Raw genomic sequence first — 15,198 nt, forward strand, 5'->3', positions numbered from 1 at the left:
TTCGTCCTTCTAGATATAGTTGATGGCGTTGCCACAGCTTCTTAGTTAGGGAGCGGAGGATGGAGGAAACGCCATTCGGACTGGTTTGGTCTTCTTGGACAGTGAGTGTGATCTTGGGTACTTAACCCAGCTCACCCCAGAGCGAGGGTGGGGCCGGGCTGAGCCCCGTCCGCATTTGGTGAAGGTCAATCTGTGTGCTCTGTGGCCCTATTTGCTTCTCTCTAAAGCAGTGGTTCTCAACCTTTCACAGGAGTCGCCTAAGACCATCGGAAAACACATATTTTTCGATGGTCTTAGGAACCGAGACACTGCTCCTCTATCAGTCTCCAGGCCCACATGCAGATACGCCCACATACAAGTACCTGGAGACCCCTGTGAAAGGGTCGTTCAACCCCTAAAGGGGTCGCGACCCACAGGTTGAGAACCGCTGCTCTAAAGGGTTCCAATGGGCTGCTCCAATGTCACATGCATGCTGGGAAAGAGGGGTCTCCTTTGGGGGAGTGGGCCTTGGGGCTGCTGAGGGGGTGGCCTGGGCACTGTGGTCAGATGTCCAGGGGGCTCACGATGGTGAAACCGGAGTCCTTGCTGTTGCTGCTGCTGTCATCGTCGGGGCTGGAGCTGGGGTTGCTGGAGGAAGCTGAGGCTGCGCCCATCAGAGGGTCGGAGAAAACCAGCAGGGGGCGGGCCAGGCCCTCGCCTTTCCCAGAGGAGCTTCTGAGGGTGCGAAGGGGCTGGGTCTGGCCCGAGAAGGAGCCCCTGGCGCTGCCCCCCTCGTCTTCTTTGGACACCAGGATGAAGTCATCTGAGCTCCCTCCATCTGTATGCCCTGATGTTTCTGAAGAGGCCTGAGAAGTACAGTCAGAAGTACAGGGGGTGAGAGAGGACACCAGTGAAACGGGAGGGCGAGGGGAGGCCCCGTGAGCCGGGGCGAGCTCCGTGGAGATGGGGCCACCTCGCTCTATGCTCTTCCTTGGGAAGACACAGCGTTCAGTCCTGCTTCCCTGAAGCTCCGGCGCTTCCCATGGTGCAGGGCCAGCCCCTCGCAGGCTGAATCTGGTTGCCCAGGGGAACAAAGCAAACCTCCTGCTGGCTGAGTTGTTGGGAGAGGCCAGTGCTGGAGCCAGCTGGCAGGCTGCATACGGAATCCCTGCCAGCTTCACGGGCACCTGCCATGCAAGTCACTCACCCTCCTGGGGCTTTAATGTTCTCATCTGTGAAATGGGGATAAGGACAGTGTCTCTGTCCTAGTGTGTGGTCACCCGTGGTAAGATGACGTGAACGGATGAGAACTGCACAGGGCTGGCTCCCTAATGGAAACCCATATCCAGAGCAATTTTACCACCTGCTCAGAAGATATCATAGTTTCAGAGGAGGGCACAGTGTATTTCATCTCATCTAGATCTCACAGCCAGCTCCTCCTGGGATGCACTTGGGCTTCCCCTGGGACAGTGTGGTAACTGGTAGGTTCTACAAAGATGAAAACTAGTAATGGTAATTGCAAAGTATATAGCAAAAAGTAGAGAGATGGATTGCACTGATCTATAATTATTTTCCTTTCTGTCTAAGCAATTATGAGTAGCATTTCATTTTTTAACTAAAGAAGCTGACATCCATGAACATCGGGAAAGGTTTGGGTTAAGACCAGAGAAGCTCGGATGGAAGTAAAGCCATAATCTGACCAGGAATCTTCCAACTCTGGCCTGTGGAATGAGTACCTTACCCAGTGCTGATGTAAGCTTATGTGGTGCCCACACCTGCCCTGGCCCACAGTGTGTGGGGACTGGTGCAGGGCTCTGAAGTCTAATGAGATGTACAGAGCCCCCTGGTGGGAAGTGGCCTGTCTCCCCCCCCCCCCCCCCAGGTCCTCTGGCCTCCAGACGAGCAAGGCCAAGGCCACCTGTGAGCTGTGGGCAGGTAGGGCCTGGACAGGCAGTTGGCTACACTGCTATAGGAAATCTGAATCTCATGCTCTCCTTGGTGACATGGGTGATGAGTGGCTAAACAGTGGCAGAGGGGCCTCCCCCTGACAATTTGTCTACCTTTACCCTATTTACCTGGAGGACAGAAACAGAATTTGCCTTTAAGGTCACAGTGCTGAAACAACAAGACTTGAGGTTCTTCATCTTGTTTTAAAGCTGTTTACATTCTATAAACACATTAATTCTTACAAAACGGAGATGTGCAGTCTATGGCAGTCTGGTAGAGGGGGACGTGATAACAAATGGCTGTCAGGGCCATGTCACCTTTGGGGAATAGAAGGGATGTCTGAGGGGGCGTGTGCTCCTGCACATATGCACATGGGGTGCACATAGGCTGTGCAGGACCTCTGCTCTGACCTCCTGCCTCCAAAGTGTGGATACTTCGTTCATGTGATTGTTGCCCTGCACTGTATTCTGGGAAAATCTTGACTTCTTACCCCACAGGCGGTCTATGGCTGGAATGCTGCTTTATAGAGCTTATCTTAGGTTGAAAATGAAAAGAGCATGTATAGCGGGTTCTATTTTTAGAGTGGTGCCTCTACTACAGAAATACCACAATAACCTACTTCTCTTTAGCTTATAGTGAAGATATTAACAAGACTTTGAAGAGGAGAAATATGTTACAAAGCCTGTGACTAGTAAAGGCAAAGATGGTTTCTACCATCACTGTAATTATCTGGTGTGTTTCTAGAAAGGTAGTGAAGTCAAGTTATATATTGTGGGTAACCCCTACCCCCCAACCCCAACCAATTCCCAGACAGTCACAGACTGGCTCAGACGAAGCATGTTAGAGCTGACAGGGCCTCGGCAACCATCTTCTTTTATTACCCCTCCCCACACCTTTATATTACAGATCAAGAAAGGAAGCTGGGGTCAGAGGCCTGATGTCACAAAGTAAATGAAAAGACTCCACTCTTTTGGAATCCTACCTAGAGCTTTTTTCTAGACACAAGGATGCCTTCTTTCTGGATTTCCGTAGCAACCTTAGCCTCTACTCAGAGCTATTTATATCATTTATAGAAACTTTGTAAATTTCCAGGTCAGTTCTCTCTTTTTGTATGTATTATGCAATATAAAAAAGTGTTTCAACCTGTCAGCCCCGTCAGGAACCACAGTACACATTGCCCATGCCCACCTTGCCTCATTGCTTAGATTGAGTTTAGCATCATGCTGAAAGCAGGCGAGCCAAACTCTAGAGCAGTGCTGTTCAACAGCACTTTTCTACGATGATGGATATGTCCTCACTCTGTGCCATCCAGTACCACACGTAGATACTGAGCACAAGAAAGGTGGCTAGTGTGACTGAGGAACTTAATTTTTAACTCTTAATTCTATTTAATCTTAATGAATTTAATTTAAAAAAAACACATGTGGCTAGTGGCTACTGTATTAGACAGTGCAGCTGTAGACCACACAGATAAGAAGAGAGGACCCAAGTACCAGTGAGGCATGTGAGAGGGGCTGGTGGACTAATGCATCTAGGGTCCTATTCAGTCCTGCCTTCCACTGCAGTGAATTTGAGTGAAGTTCATCAAAAACCTCCCAGAATGTGTCAAGGACAGACTCTGGAAGTAAGGGACAGAATGTGGCTATATTCACTCTATTCACTCTATAGAATACAATTTCACATGTCTGTTTTCAGAGCTGGAGATAAGATTTATAAATCAAATGGAAAGGTTACTAGCTACATCTCCATCAACTTCCCAGCAGGGAACTGGGCTGTGTATCCCACAAAGGAAAAGCCCTTTCGAAGCTTGGTCAGGAGGACCATGAGCCACCTGCTCCAAGGTGGGCGAGCCTGGTCCTCTGCATTGTCCTTTAGACACACTTTGTGATTAAGAAGGCAAACACAATCCATTCCTCAGTTAGGAAGGAGTGGTGGCACAACCCACCACAGACCCCACACGTGGTGATTATCTCCAGAAAATGTTGCAAAAGCCCGCCTAGCACTGCTCCCCCAGCCTCTGGCCCCGGTTCAACCGGAAGCTCCTGAAAGCAGGGGTTCCATCCCATAGCCCTGGACACCCCGTACCTGGCACAGCAGGCTCTCAATTCACATTGGAAGGAAGGAGGGAAAAAGCCCACTCCCACTTGGCATGCTGGGCATGGGTGTCCCTGTGCATAGCCAACACCCCCGGCCCCTTCCCCCACAAGCAGTGATAAAGACAAGCCAGCCGGCTCCAAGCCCTGATGGCAGCCCCGAGGTTTGGGACGGGGGTTCCTGCAGGAAGAAGGTGGGTCAAGGCATCCTGCCTGGGGACCCTTTGTCAGTCTAGTCCAGATCCCTGGCAGCCGCGGTGGAAGGCCCTGGCACTTGGCTTGTCTGGGTAACATGCTTACTTGCGTCTGGGATTTCTCTCGCCTTTCCTCCCTGAAGGTGAGAGAAGAGCACTGCTTCCCAGGTGCTCCCTTCCTCAGACAAAACCTTTTTCAGGAGTACTGGTTTTCTGTAAATTACTAACACCCTTGGGGAAGGGGCCATGGCGGGGATGAGTACAGGACAGAAGCCCTTCTGTTTTTGCCTTTCCCCCTTAACCCGACGGAAGAAGACAGAAGCAGGGAAGGCAACAGAGGGGTCTCCAGGCCCAGGAAGGGCTGACTGTGTTTCAGAAGCAAGTGCAGAGGCGCAAGGTCTCTCCAATGCTGCACAGGGGTGTAGCTGGGCCAGGACAGGGCATATCATATTCATCTCCCTCCTAGCTCATCGTTAGCTCATCCTGAGGATGCGCATGGGGTCCATGGGGCAGCAGGGTAACAGGTAGGTTCTTACAAACATGAAAACTGGGAATGACAACTGCAAAGTGCAATCAAGAAGTTTTAAATTGAGCAGATTCATTAGTGTGTTTGAAAGGTCTTTGTCTGTAGTATTTTTACACATTTGACTAAAAGAATCATGCTAGATTTTTAAATAGCATTGCCAATTAAAAATGGTTAGGGCTCAGTAATATTTGAATAAATAAATGATTATTGAAAAATTAAACATCTGTTCAGGGAAGGAGAATTAGGAGGAACTAATTAAATTAAACTTGAAATTTTAATGTTGTATTCACGTGGCTAAAAATGCAGACTGAAAATGCTTTATGAAAACTTCCTTTTAAAGTTGGATGAAATTAACCACACAGGGTTCTCTCTTCTTGTAGAATACTCTTACAATTAAAAAGAACTCTCATTCTAAAATATCATTTTGCTTTTTGAAAATCATAAAAAATAAATAATTTATAAGCATCTGGATGTTAGTTTTTTTTTTTTTTTTTTTTTTTAGCTGAGCCATCCCGCCACCTGTTGGCAGCTCACGGCTGCTCAGCTCGGGCTGACTCGAACCGCTGTTGCTCAGAGCTCAAACTCTTGAGCGAGCTCTTAACCAACTGAGCCACTCAGCCGGCCCCTAGGATGTTAGTTTTTGACAAAGTGACTTGGATGAGATTTTGCTAATGTTCTTTTTTCAAGATGAAACTTTAAGCCATTTAAAAAGAATATTGTTAGGAATTTTTAGTCCTATCAGATAACGCACAATGAGGCAGTGTGGTGTGGCTGGAAGCTTGCTGGGTGGGGCAGGCGTTCTGAGAACACAGTGCTGGGTGAGCCTGTGTGCCTCTGGCCTTCGTTTTCTCACTCGTGCAAGGAGCAGGCAGGACTGAGCACATGAGGAATTTCTTAGATTTTTTTCTAACTGGCAAATTCTGTGATTTTATGTTAGAATAAATTACACACACTGCTGACACCTGAGAGCAGGGTTCAGCACACTACGGCCCACGGGCCAAATCTGGCCTGCAGCCTATTTTTGTACGGCTCTCAAACTGTGAATGGCTTATACAGTTTTAAAGGGTTGTAAAGACAAAAAAAAAAAAACAACAACACCAAATACAAAAACAAATATGTAACAGGGACTATACCTGGCCTGCAAATCCTACAATACTCTCTGGCCGTTCAGGGCAAAAATTTGTTGACCTCTCTGCCTTAGAGGATGGACATTAATAAGAAGTCCTTCTCCATAAAGTCAAAAAAGGTGGGAAAACACTACGGAAATTCCTCAAAAAATACAAAATAGAACTACCTTATGACCCAGCAATTCCATTCTGGGTATTTATCTAAAGAAATCCAAAACATTAATTCAAAAAAATATTTGCACACCTATGTTTCCTGCAGAGCTATTCACAATAGTCAAGATATGAAAACAACCAAAATGCCCATCAACAGATGACTGGATAAAGAAATTGTGGTACATTTATACAATGGAGTATTACTCTGCCATAAAAAAAGAATGAAATCTTAGCATTTGCGACAACATGGATGGACCTAGAGGATATTATACTAAGTGAAGTAAGTTAGATTAAGACAAATACCATATGATTTCACTTGTATGTGGAATCTAAAGAACTGACTAAACAAGAAAACAAAACACAAATAGACTCATAGATACAGAGAACAAACTGATGGTTGCTAGATGGGAGGGGGACGGGTGAGAAAGTGAAGAGATTAGGAAGTACAAATTGGTAGTCACAAAATAGTCACAGGGATGGGAAATACAGTATAGGGAATGTAATCAATAATGTTGTAAAGACTATGTAGGGTGTCAGATAGGTACTGGACTTATCAGGGGCATCACTTCATAGATTATATAAATGCCTAACCACTGCACTATACACCTGAAACTAATATAAAATAATATTACATGTCAACTATAATTAAAAATATATACATATAGTGAAGGGATATAAAGTACAGTATAGGGAATATAGTCAGTGGCCTTGTAATAGCTATGTACAATGTCAGAGGGGCAGTAGACTTGGTGGGGTTATTACTTTGTGAGGGGTATAAAGGTATAATCATTATGTTGTTTTGTACACTAATAAAAAAACTAATAAAAGATTCTAACCAAGTGAAATACACTCAAGACAGCATGAGGAAGGCATGGACAGTACTTCCTGTGGTAAAGGGAAACGGGGGCATCAGCTAGAGGCAACTAACTGGCCAGTAACCGAGGCAGTGATCTGGCTTTCTAATGCCATGCGATAGGACTGGCAGGAGGTTTAGGCCACAGCTGCTGCATGAAGGTGTGTGGGTTGTGTACTGCACACCTCAGAAGACACTAGTGGAATTATTATCATTGTGAATGGCACCCCCTAGGACCCCAGAGTATATATAACCTGCACAGTTACATACAGCACCCCTGGCTCAGGCCACGTGCGGTATTTTACAGCTGAACTTCACACATGGTCCTCTCAAGTAACTTTGGTAGGGTTTTCATTATTCATAACTTTGGAGAAGTTATGTGAATGTGCCCCCATCAAGTTAATGTGACGTTGTTCAGCAGAGCTCCCGTACCTGCTCTGTGGCCCTGGGCATCTGGTCACCCTGGCCCCGGCCGCTGGAGCAGTAGTGGTCATCTGAGATGGTGATCTGCTCATTTTCCTCAGCTTCCAGCTGGCTCTGGTTGAAACGCAGGGAACCCTTTAGAATGTCTTTGATCTATTTTCCAAGAAGAAGAAAATAAATGAAAAGGGTGAATGAGTTTGTTTTTAAATGCTAGCTAAACCACTAATACATTTAAGCTAGACTTGTCATTGACCATTTTTTTATAGTATGGATACCACTATATTACCATAAGAAAGAAATAACAGGGAAAAAAAATCCCACTCTATCAGAACCATGGACTTATTAATGACCAAGGAAAATTTTAGAGTCTTATCGGCCGGGTTCTCACAGGGCCAGACATGGGTGTCACATCCTTGGCAGTTAGTTATCTTACGCAGGAAGCACTGTTTCCCTGCACACCCAGCCCCACGGAACAGCCTTGGATACTGAAGCGCTCCACGCCAGCAGAGCTGTTAGTAACACCGGCAGACATCTGAGAGCAGCACGCTGTTTTCACTGACACTTACATTCCGTGTACCCTTTAAGGGCTGTGTAAATGGGGCCCTTGAGGGTCTGAGGCCAGCTGCAGGTGGTGATTATGACTTGTGCTCCAAGGACATTCCTGTATTTATGGAAATGACGGAACATGATGCTGGACCATGTCACGCCAGCTTTGGGCGAGGAACAAACAGAGCGGGCTCGGTGAGAGGAAGGAGCAGGGGTAGGACGTGGAAAGGCCGTGTGGGCTGCAGGCTAGCGAGACATCATCACCAGAAGGAGCAAGCGGCCTACGGAGGTGGAGGTTCAGGAGGGGCTCTGCCTGAGAGGAAGTCAGGGGCTGGGGAGCACTGGCTCTGATCCAGCAGTCCACGCTCTCGGGTGCCCTCCCCAACAGGCACTCATAGCGGGGTGCTGGGGACACCAGGCCAGATCAGTGGACATACCTGTTTCAGTCCTGCCAGGGAAACCAGAATTTGATCTTCTTTTTCCAAATTTTCTTGTAGTATCACATCTTGAATATTTACTGAAAATAGGAGAATGACATTTTATAACTAATGCTCTGATTATAACTTACCTGCTGCCACACCACAACTTCAGATAAGCTTGGGAATTTTTCTGCCTAATTTCATAGCAGCCATCCCACCACGGCTGCTGTGCCAAACTGCAGATGGGGCAGGTCCTGGGAAGAGCGGAGGGGAGCGCGAGCCTGGGGCGCACAGCCTTCCCGCCGACATTCCACAAGTGCGTTCTGATGATGACAGCATGTCTTCACTTCCAGGGAGACCAGGCAACTGTGCTGGCCTACAATGTGACGCACAACCTAGACCAGGAGTCGGCACACTGCGGCTCGCGAGCCACAGGCGGCTCTTTGGGTACGCTCATGTGGCTCTGAAGTATTAAAATTGAAAATGAAAATAAAACTATCATAGTTTCATCTATAAAATTTTTAAAGGGTATTATTCGCATCATGGTGATTTCATTTGTTTTATGGCTCTCGAATAAGTTTTAAATTGTTGGAGGGACAGGACTGGCTCTTCCACCTCAAAAGTTTGCCGACCCCTGGCCCAGGGCGTGCAGCCAACTTCTAGGAGAAAGCGCTTCAGCCTGGGCTTCCTACATTGCCTCATAGTTGTATGATGTTAACTTACCTCTCTCACTAACGACCAGTTCCTCCCAGGTGACTGAAATTATTTTAATAGACACTGTCTTTAAGGATTTAAATAGTAAAGCATGTTGTCAATTCAACAGAATGGTAAAAACGAAAGGACAAATTCACTACAGGTTACCATCAGACAACGATGCCTGTGGAGTCAGCTGCTGTAAGCCAGGGGCTGTTTCTCTATGTCCTCTGGGAGGCTTAGCCTCCACCTGAGAAGTCATCCATCCAGACCTGATTGGAGGGATCCGCCCAGCCAGCTCTGACCAGCAGGCCCAGCATCTCACCAAGTTGCCCATCAACAGGTTAAACATGCAGTGTTCTGCAGCCTCCCCCATCACCTGCCCGTAGGATGCACACAGCCCTACTGGTGATTGTGGCCTCACTGAACGGGGATTCTCAGGAGAACTCAGGGGGAGAGAAAGCCCCTCCCTTGGGGCTACACAGGAGAACTGTGTGAGGGGCAATTAAAACACACTTTAAAAGAGATACTGATAGGCCCACCAATTTGAGAATCACGTCAATAAGCAGGCTCACCTTCCACTAACATCTGCTTTCTTATTTTTTGTGGCCTGAAAAAAAGGCCCGTTTATAAGGTCTTACACGCCACATTCATAGTCATTCACTCATGAAACTGTCCAGTCTCTGCTCGGGCCCCAATTCCACGCCTGCCCCCAAAAGCCACCAGAGCTATGCATTACCACTTGCCTGCTCACCTCCCATGGTGGGAGAGGCAGAGCCAGCACAATGTCCCTTGGCCTGGAGGCCCTGTTCCCAAATCAGTGCAGCAGCTGCTCCTTGTTCAGCTCGCGGCTCCAGGGCTGCCTCCTCAGGGCCGTCTTCCTGCCCACTCAAACTAAAGTCGCCCGAGTCACCCTCTGGTCTCTACCACATCATCTTTTACTATGTTGGTAAGAAGCGCTTGTCACCCTCTGACATCATCACATGCATTTGCGGGCTTACTTGTACATCTCCCCCAACAGGATATAAGCTGCCAGCCTTTGGAATCATGCCTGGTACATTTCAGGTACACAATAAGGATTTGCTGACTGACTAAATGCATGAACAAACATGGAAAAACACTCTTGCAACGTGCATTTCAAAACACTGCTATTCCAAATACTTCCAAACATCATTTCCAGTAAGGGACAAGGCAAACGCTGATGCCATCAACACGAATCCAGCCTGACAATTTATTAGAATTTTCAATAAGAGTAAGTCTATCAACCATGCTGATAAATCCTCTTACATACACCCTGCAGCAGAAAAACAGCAGCTTTTATTTATTCAGAAAACGTGATTGTAGTTTCTGACTAATAGAAAGGCTTGCTCCAAAACAAGAGAGCAAGATGAATGGGAATAGAATAATAGATGTAATTAAAGAGAGAATGTTTTTGGTTTTCTTAAAAGCCTATAACAATTTGTTCTCTCTCAATAAAAAAAACAAAACAAAACACAAAATCCATTCAACAAGACATTAATGACAACCAACTGCAGAAAATTAACAAGAAACAGTTCTGTAGGTCTTTTAGAGGATTGCAAAAGGTTACTCTTGTTTCTGTGACTGCTACGTTTTTAAGGCAGAGCTCTGAGGGCCTGAGGGCGACCTGGGGCAGCATGGCACACAGCAGCTGGGGGTTTGGTAGGGCGGTGGGTTCTGCTCCACTGAGCTGCTGTGTCATCAGGGGGACAGCTCCCAGACCCTGAGAGGAAGCTCAACCAATGGATGCAGGGATCCTATGACATCTGTAGGAAACATGGGGGCCTGCTTGGCTCCAAGGAACTAATGGAGGGGAGGCCCTTGGAGGCTATACCCAGCAAATCAGGGGGGCCAGAAAAAGAGGAAATCTGAAAAAAAACACAACAAATGTGATGTCTCCTCCCTGCCCCTTTGATAGTCTGCTGTGGACATATCCTGAAGCAAAAGGATTTAGCCAAATTGCCTAACTCCTGCCCCCAGTGTAATGGTGGGGTCCATGGTCAGCAGCAACATGGATCAAAGGCATTTAGGGTCACAGGCTACAGGCCAACAGGGCAGTCAATGGCTCCAGTGGGGCCAGAGGCTCAGAAATATGCAGGACATTTGTTCAGATGAGATGGCTAACCTGTAAGAGACTGAGCTGTCTTGAACTGGCAAGTTTAAGCCTTGGACTGCCATTGGTGGGAATGGAACTTCACAGCAAGGTTTCCACACACTTGAGCTTAGGTATAGAGATTTACTATCCCACTGGAGAAGTATTAGAGTCTACCTGAAATCCTACAGAATCATACTGGCAGTGTTGCCTGAAAAACCCATGAACCAAGAAGCACTAGCCGTCCTCTCTTGGGTGCCCTTTGTGCTGCGAGCCTGCCAAGAGATGTGTGGTGACAGTCGCAAGAGTAGGTTGAAGAGGGGAGTGGTGCTGAAGACAGAAGACCTGACTGTATCAGGAAAATAGAACCAGGCCTATTTTTTATCACAGGCCTAAGTAGGAACAATGCTCCTTGTCCTACAGGTCACCCCCTCCCCATGTGCTCTCTCTTGTTAAGAGCATCAATAGCCAATAAGCCTAGATCTTTATTCACTATCGCTCCTGTCTCATAGGTCTAAAGAGGTGGCAGGGCTGCTGGCGGGCTACCCCAACTCCACCCTCCACCCCTTCCTCACCAGCACGTCTCAGGTTTTATTCAGGGTCACACTGCACACCTTCTCTTCCAGCCAAGGTGGGTCATATGACACAGCTCTGGCCAATGAGGTGTAAGAGAAGCTCCTGAATGGAGCTTCTGGAAAGCTCCTCACGGGGCACTGACTTCAGTTTGCACCTCCTGGGCCTTTGCTCTCCCCACTTTTGCTGCCTGAAATGCTGGCAGGAGCTCCCTGAGTCATCTCCATGCAAACATGCAGATGAGCATGACAGCTTCAAGACCTTGTTACAATCAGCTAAGCTGACTAGCCTCACTTTAAGAAATCTTGGGTATAGAAGTCCAAATGAAAACAAAAGGGCATCTTCAAAGACTGTTCAATGTTTTGAACACAAGAATTTTCATTTCATTAACACAATATTGTCCATGTAAATCCTAACCAGTTCCACTATATTATTGATTCAAGGTGGCATCTACAAACATCCCACTAATATATAACCTCTCAGTAACAAACCTAGTGCTTTAAGTTGCATCTGCATGTAAAAATAAAAGAATATGATGTCTTTTCATGCCTTAAAATATTAATGGCAGAACTGTGCAATGTTTAAATTTCCAATGTAATGCACATTTTTCCTTATAGCAAGAGGCCGAATAAATTATGATATAAAGACTCTTACTTTTTGTTTCTGTGCAGCAGGAAGGTTACATTTTTTACAATCTCTAATTTAAGTATTATATATTATAAACATTGGAATACTAAAACTAAAGGGGAAAACCTGACATAACTAACCACTGCTGTGGAAATTACACAAAAATTTCATCAGCATAACAGTCCCATGGTGACTCCACTGTTTTTAATGAAATGTCAATGCCACAGAAATAGATCTCTAGGTCTAAAGGTAATGGGAATGGCACACAAATTACTTTTTTGATTTCTTAAAAACCTATTTTCTTCAATGCTAGAATAAAAGTGTTTCATTTAAATGGCTGGTATAGAAGGTAACATAAACCTATTCATTCTGAGGGGTGGCAGAAAGGGGACAGAAGCAGAACTAACATTTATCTACAGTGGAGGTGGAGCTGGGCAAGTTATGTAACCTCCTTGTGCCAGAGGGGCAATAACAGAACCTTTCCATAGAATCGCTGTGAAGAGTAAGTAAATGAGCACAGCACCTAGTACTTTCATTTCCACACGGCCGTGTTACCCGTCTATCCCAACAACCATTCTAGAAGAGGACCATGATCCTAGTACAGAAAAGGGAGCCAGAAATGCCAGGTCTGTTATTTGAGGTCTCACGACTGGAAAGTGGCGTAGCTCGGATGAAATTCCTCACCATCTGGGTCCTGGGCCCTCCTCCCACAATTATGTAGAATATACGGCAATGGTGGAGGTGCCAGCGGTATGAAGAGGCACAGGATGGCGTCTTGGCACGACTAAGTTGCCTTGAGATGCTCGTGTCATTTATGTGGCGGTAGAACTGACCTAAGTGAGGTCAGGCAGAAACAGGAGGTCACCTAGATTGAAACCACACTGCTCAATCATTTCTACCGGACCTTTCAGGAGCACCAGCACTAGCATCAAACAGCTGGGACTTGGATGACCTGTGCTGGGATGTGTGTGTCACTAAAACCATCAATAAGATGGGGGTGATACCTATCTCAGAGGGCTGTTTTGGAGAGACTAGATAAGATAATCAAAGCGGCCCACTTCCAGGATATTGCCTAGTACTATTATTGCTTAATATGTTTTTTTTTTCCTTTTCCAATATCTTAAGTACCCAGATAAGTGGATTCTGCTCTCTGAGATTCTCTCATCTCTGACAGAAACTTAGTTCCCCTAACCTCTGACAATCTCATGTAAGGACTGTGCCAGACTCTAAAGAAGAAAGATGCAGGCTGTTACAAAATAGAGGGATCAAATGTAGGGTTGACCTCGGGTCACATGCATGCCCAGAGTGGTAGTGGTTGAAGAGCTGGACATTAGTCAAGGAGGGGGCCAGACCTGTCATTTGTCACTATGGACTTGGGCTGGACCGTTGGGATTTCTGTTTCCAGAGTATGTGCCACACTTGTCCAGACCTTGGCAGAAGGCAGGTTCAGGAGAAGGCAGGGTTAGAAGACTATAGGCATCAAGTTCACCCTTGAACACATCTCTGTGTGTCCCTGCAGATGCCATTCCCCTTCTAGAAGGTCCCCCTATTCTCCTTATGGTACCACATCTCTCCTCGTCTCTAAAGTCTTTAAAGCTGTTCTCAAGCACCAGCTTTCTATATACAGTCTTCCCTCTGAAAGCATCTATTGTGGGACTCTCTCCAACATCTATTGTTGGACTTTCATCTTTTACTCTTGGAACTATAATTCATGGATGAGGCTCAAAGACTAAAAGTTTCCTGAAACTGCACAATTCTACATGGCACATCCTGGACCCAAGGTCTTCTGTTTCAGACATGGCACTCTGCTCACTCTATCCCTGTTACTTCTGAGCCCACCTGGCCCTGCCAATGCTTCTGAGATTACCTGTGCGCTGGGAGGACTTCGGTTTGCTTCACGTGAAGCTACGCGTCGCTTCCGGGATTTCTGATGAGGCATGTTCTCTTTGTTCTCCCTCCCTACTTTGAAGTTTTGCTCACCTCTTCCATACACACTGAGCTCAAGTTTAGATTACTGCTCTTCCACTTCACCCTACCCCTAACCTACTTCTTCCAGAACCTATTTTTACATCAGAGAGCAGGTACTCAGTAAGTACTGGCAGCATGACTCATGTGAGGCTTTCCCAGCAGCTTTAGGGCTGATTGTTATCTCCTGAGAAACAGGTGGAGGTGAGGTATTTCTCAGATGAACTAAGGGACACTGACATGATCACCCAGATCCTGGACTGAGAAGTGGTGAGGGGAGGTGATGGCAAATCACATTCACTAATGGCCTATTAGGAGCCAGGGGCTGAGTCAGGCATGTCAAGCTCAGTACTTTCTTAAAAAGCAGATCACATAGAAAATATCATCAAGGGTCTTAATTTGAATCCAGCTTCCAGAATGGCTGAAAATCCTACACTCAGTGCTGGGAGAGCAGTATCGCTGAGGGAAATCCAAGGGCGAGACTGGCGTGCATTACACTTGAGAATAGTCTTCCGGTCATTAAACTGAGTGTGCTTAGCAGAGTTCCAGGTCTTGACTCTTCCCTACCGTCTGTGTATTATTCTCTTAGGGTTTAGCACCATGCCTGGCATGACTCCCCACAGTAAAATCATTGTATTCATGACATAGCTGTCACCTTAGAGTCAACCAGAAAAAGAGACTTTACATATGTTTTTAAGCTTAAAAGTTTCTAAGCTCCAGTAATGGCTACATGTCTTTGCCAGAATACGTACTTTTAAAAATCAAAACAGAAACATAGCGTGGGCCTTACTAATACAAAATATTCTGGGGTTTTGCCATTATGCCCTCTTATTTGGGAACAATGAGATAGGAGAGCAGTTTGGTTAAGATTGTCATAAAATTACATCACTTATTCAGATAAGACCCTTTGAACTGGGTTTAAGATGGCTACACTTTCTTGTGAATTTCAGCCCATAATAGTTTTGCTGAC

The 15,198-nt window shown here is 46.2% G+C and overlaps 1 protein-coding gene across 3 annotated transcripts in view; it reads right to left on the minus strand.

Moving 5' to 3' along the window:
• Positions 1-361: 361 nt before the first annotated feature.
• TBC1D5 (TBC1 domain family member 5) overlaps positions 362-15,198 on the minus strand; it is a 447,679-nt gene continuing 432,842 nt past the window's right edge. For all 3 annotated transcript variants that reach the window (XM_019629011.1, XM_019629009.1, XM_019629010.1), the window contains 3 exons: positions 8,279-8,358; positions 7,305-7,448; positions 362-845 (listed from right to left, as the gene is read on the minus strand). In XM_019629011.1, coding sequence (XP_019484556.1) covers positions 543-845; positions 7,305-7,448; positions 8,279-8,358 — 527 coding nt within the window. In that variant the 3' untranslated portion in view covers positions 362-542. The remainder of the gene's footprint in view (positions 846-7,304; positions 7,449-8,278; positions 8,359-15,198) is intronic.

The sequence above is a fragment of the Hipposideros armiger genome, unplaced genomic scaffold (genome assembly GCF_001890085.2).
Source record: "Hipposideros armiger isolate ML-2016 unplaced genomic scaffold, ASM189008v1 scaffold_823, whole genome shotgun sequence".
In the NCBI taxonomy this organism is placed as follows: domain Eukaryota; kingdom Metazoa; phylum Chordata; class Mammalia; order Chiroptera; family Hipposideridae; genus Hipposideros; species Hipposideros armiger.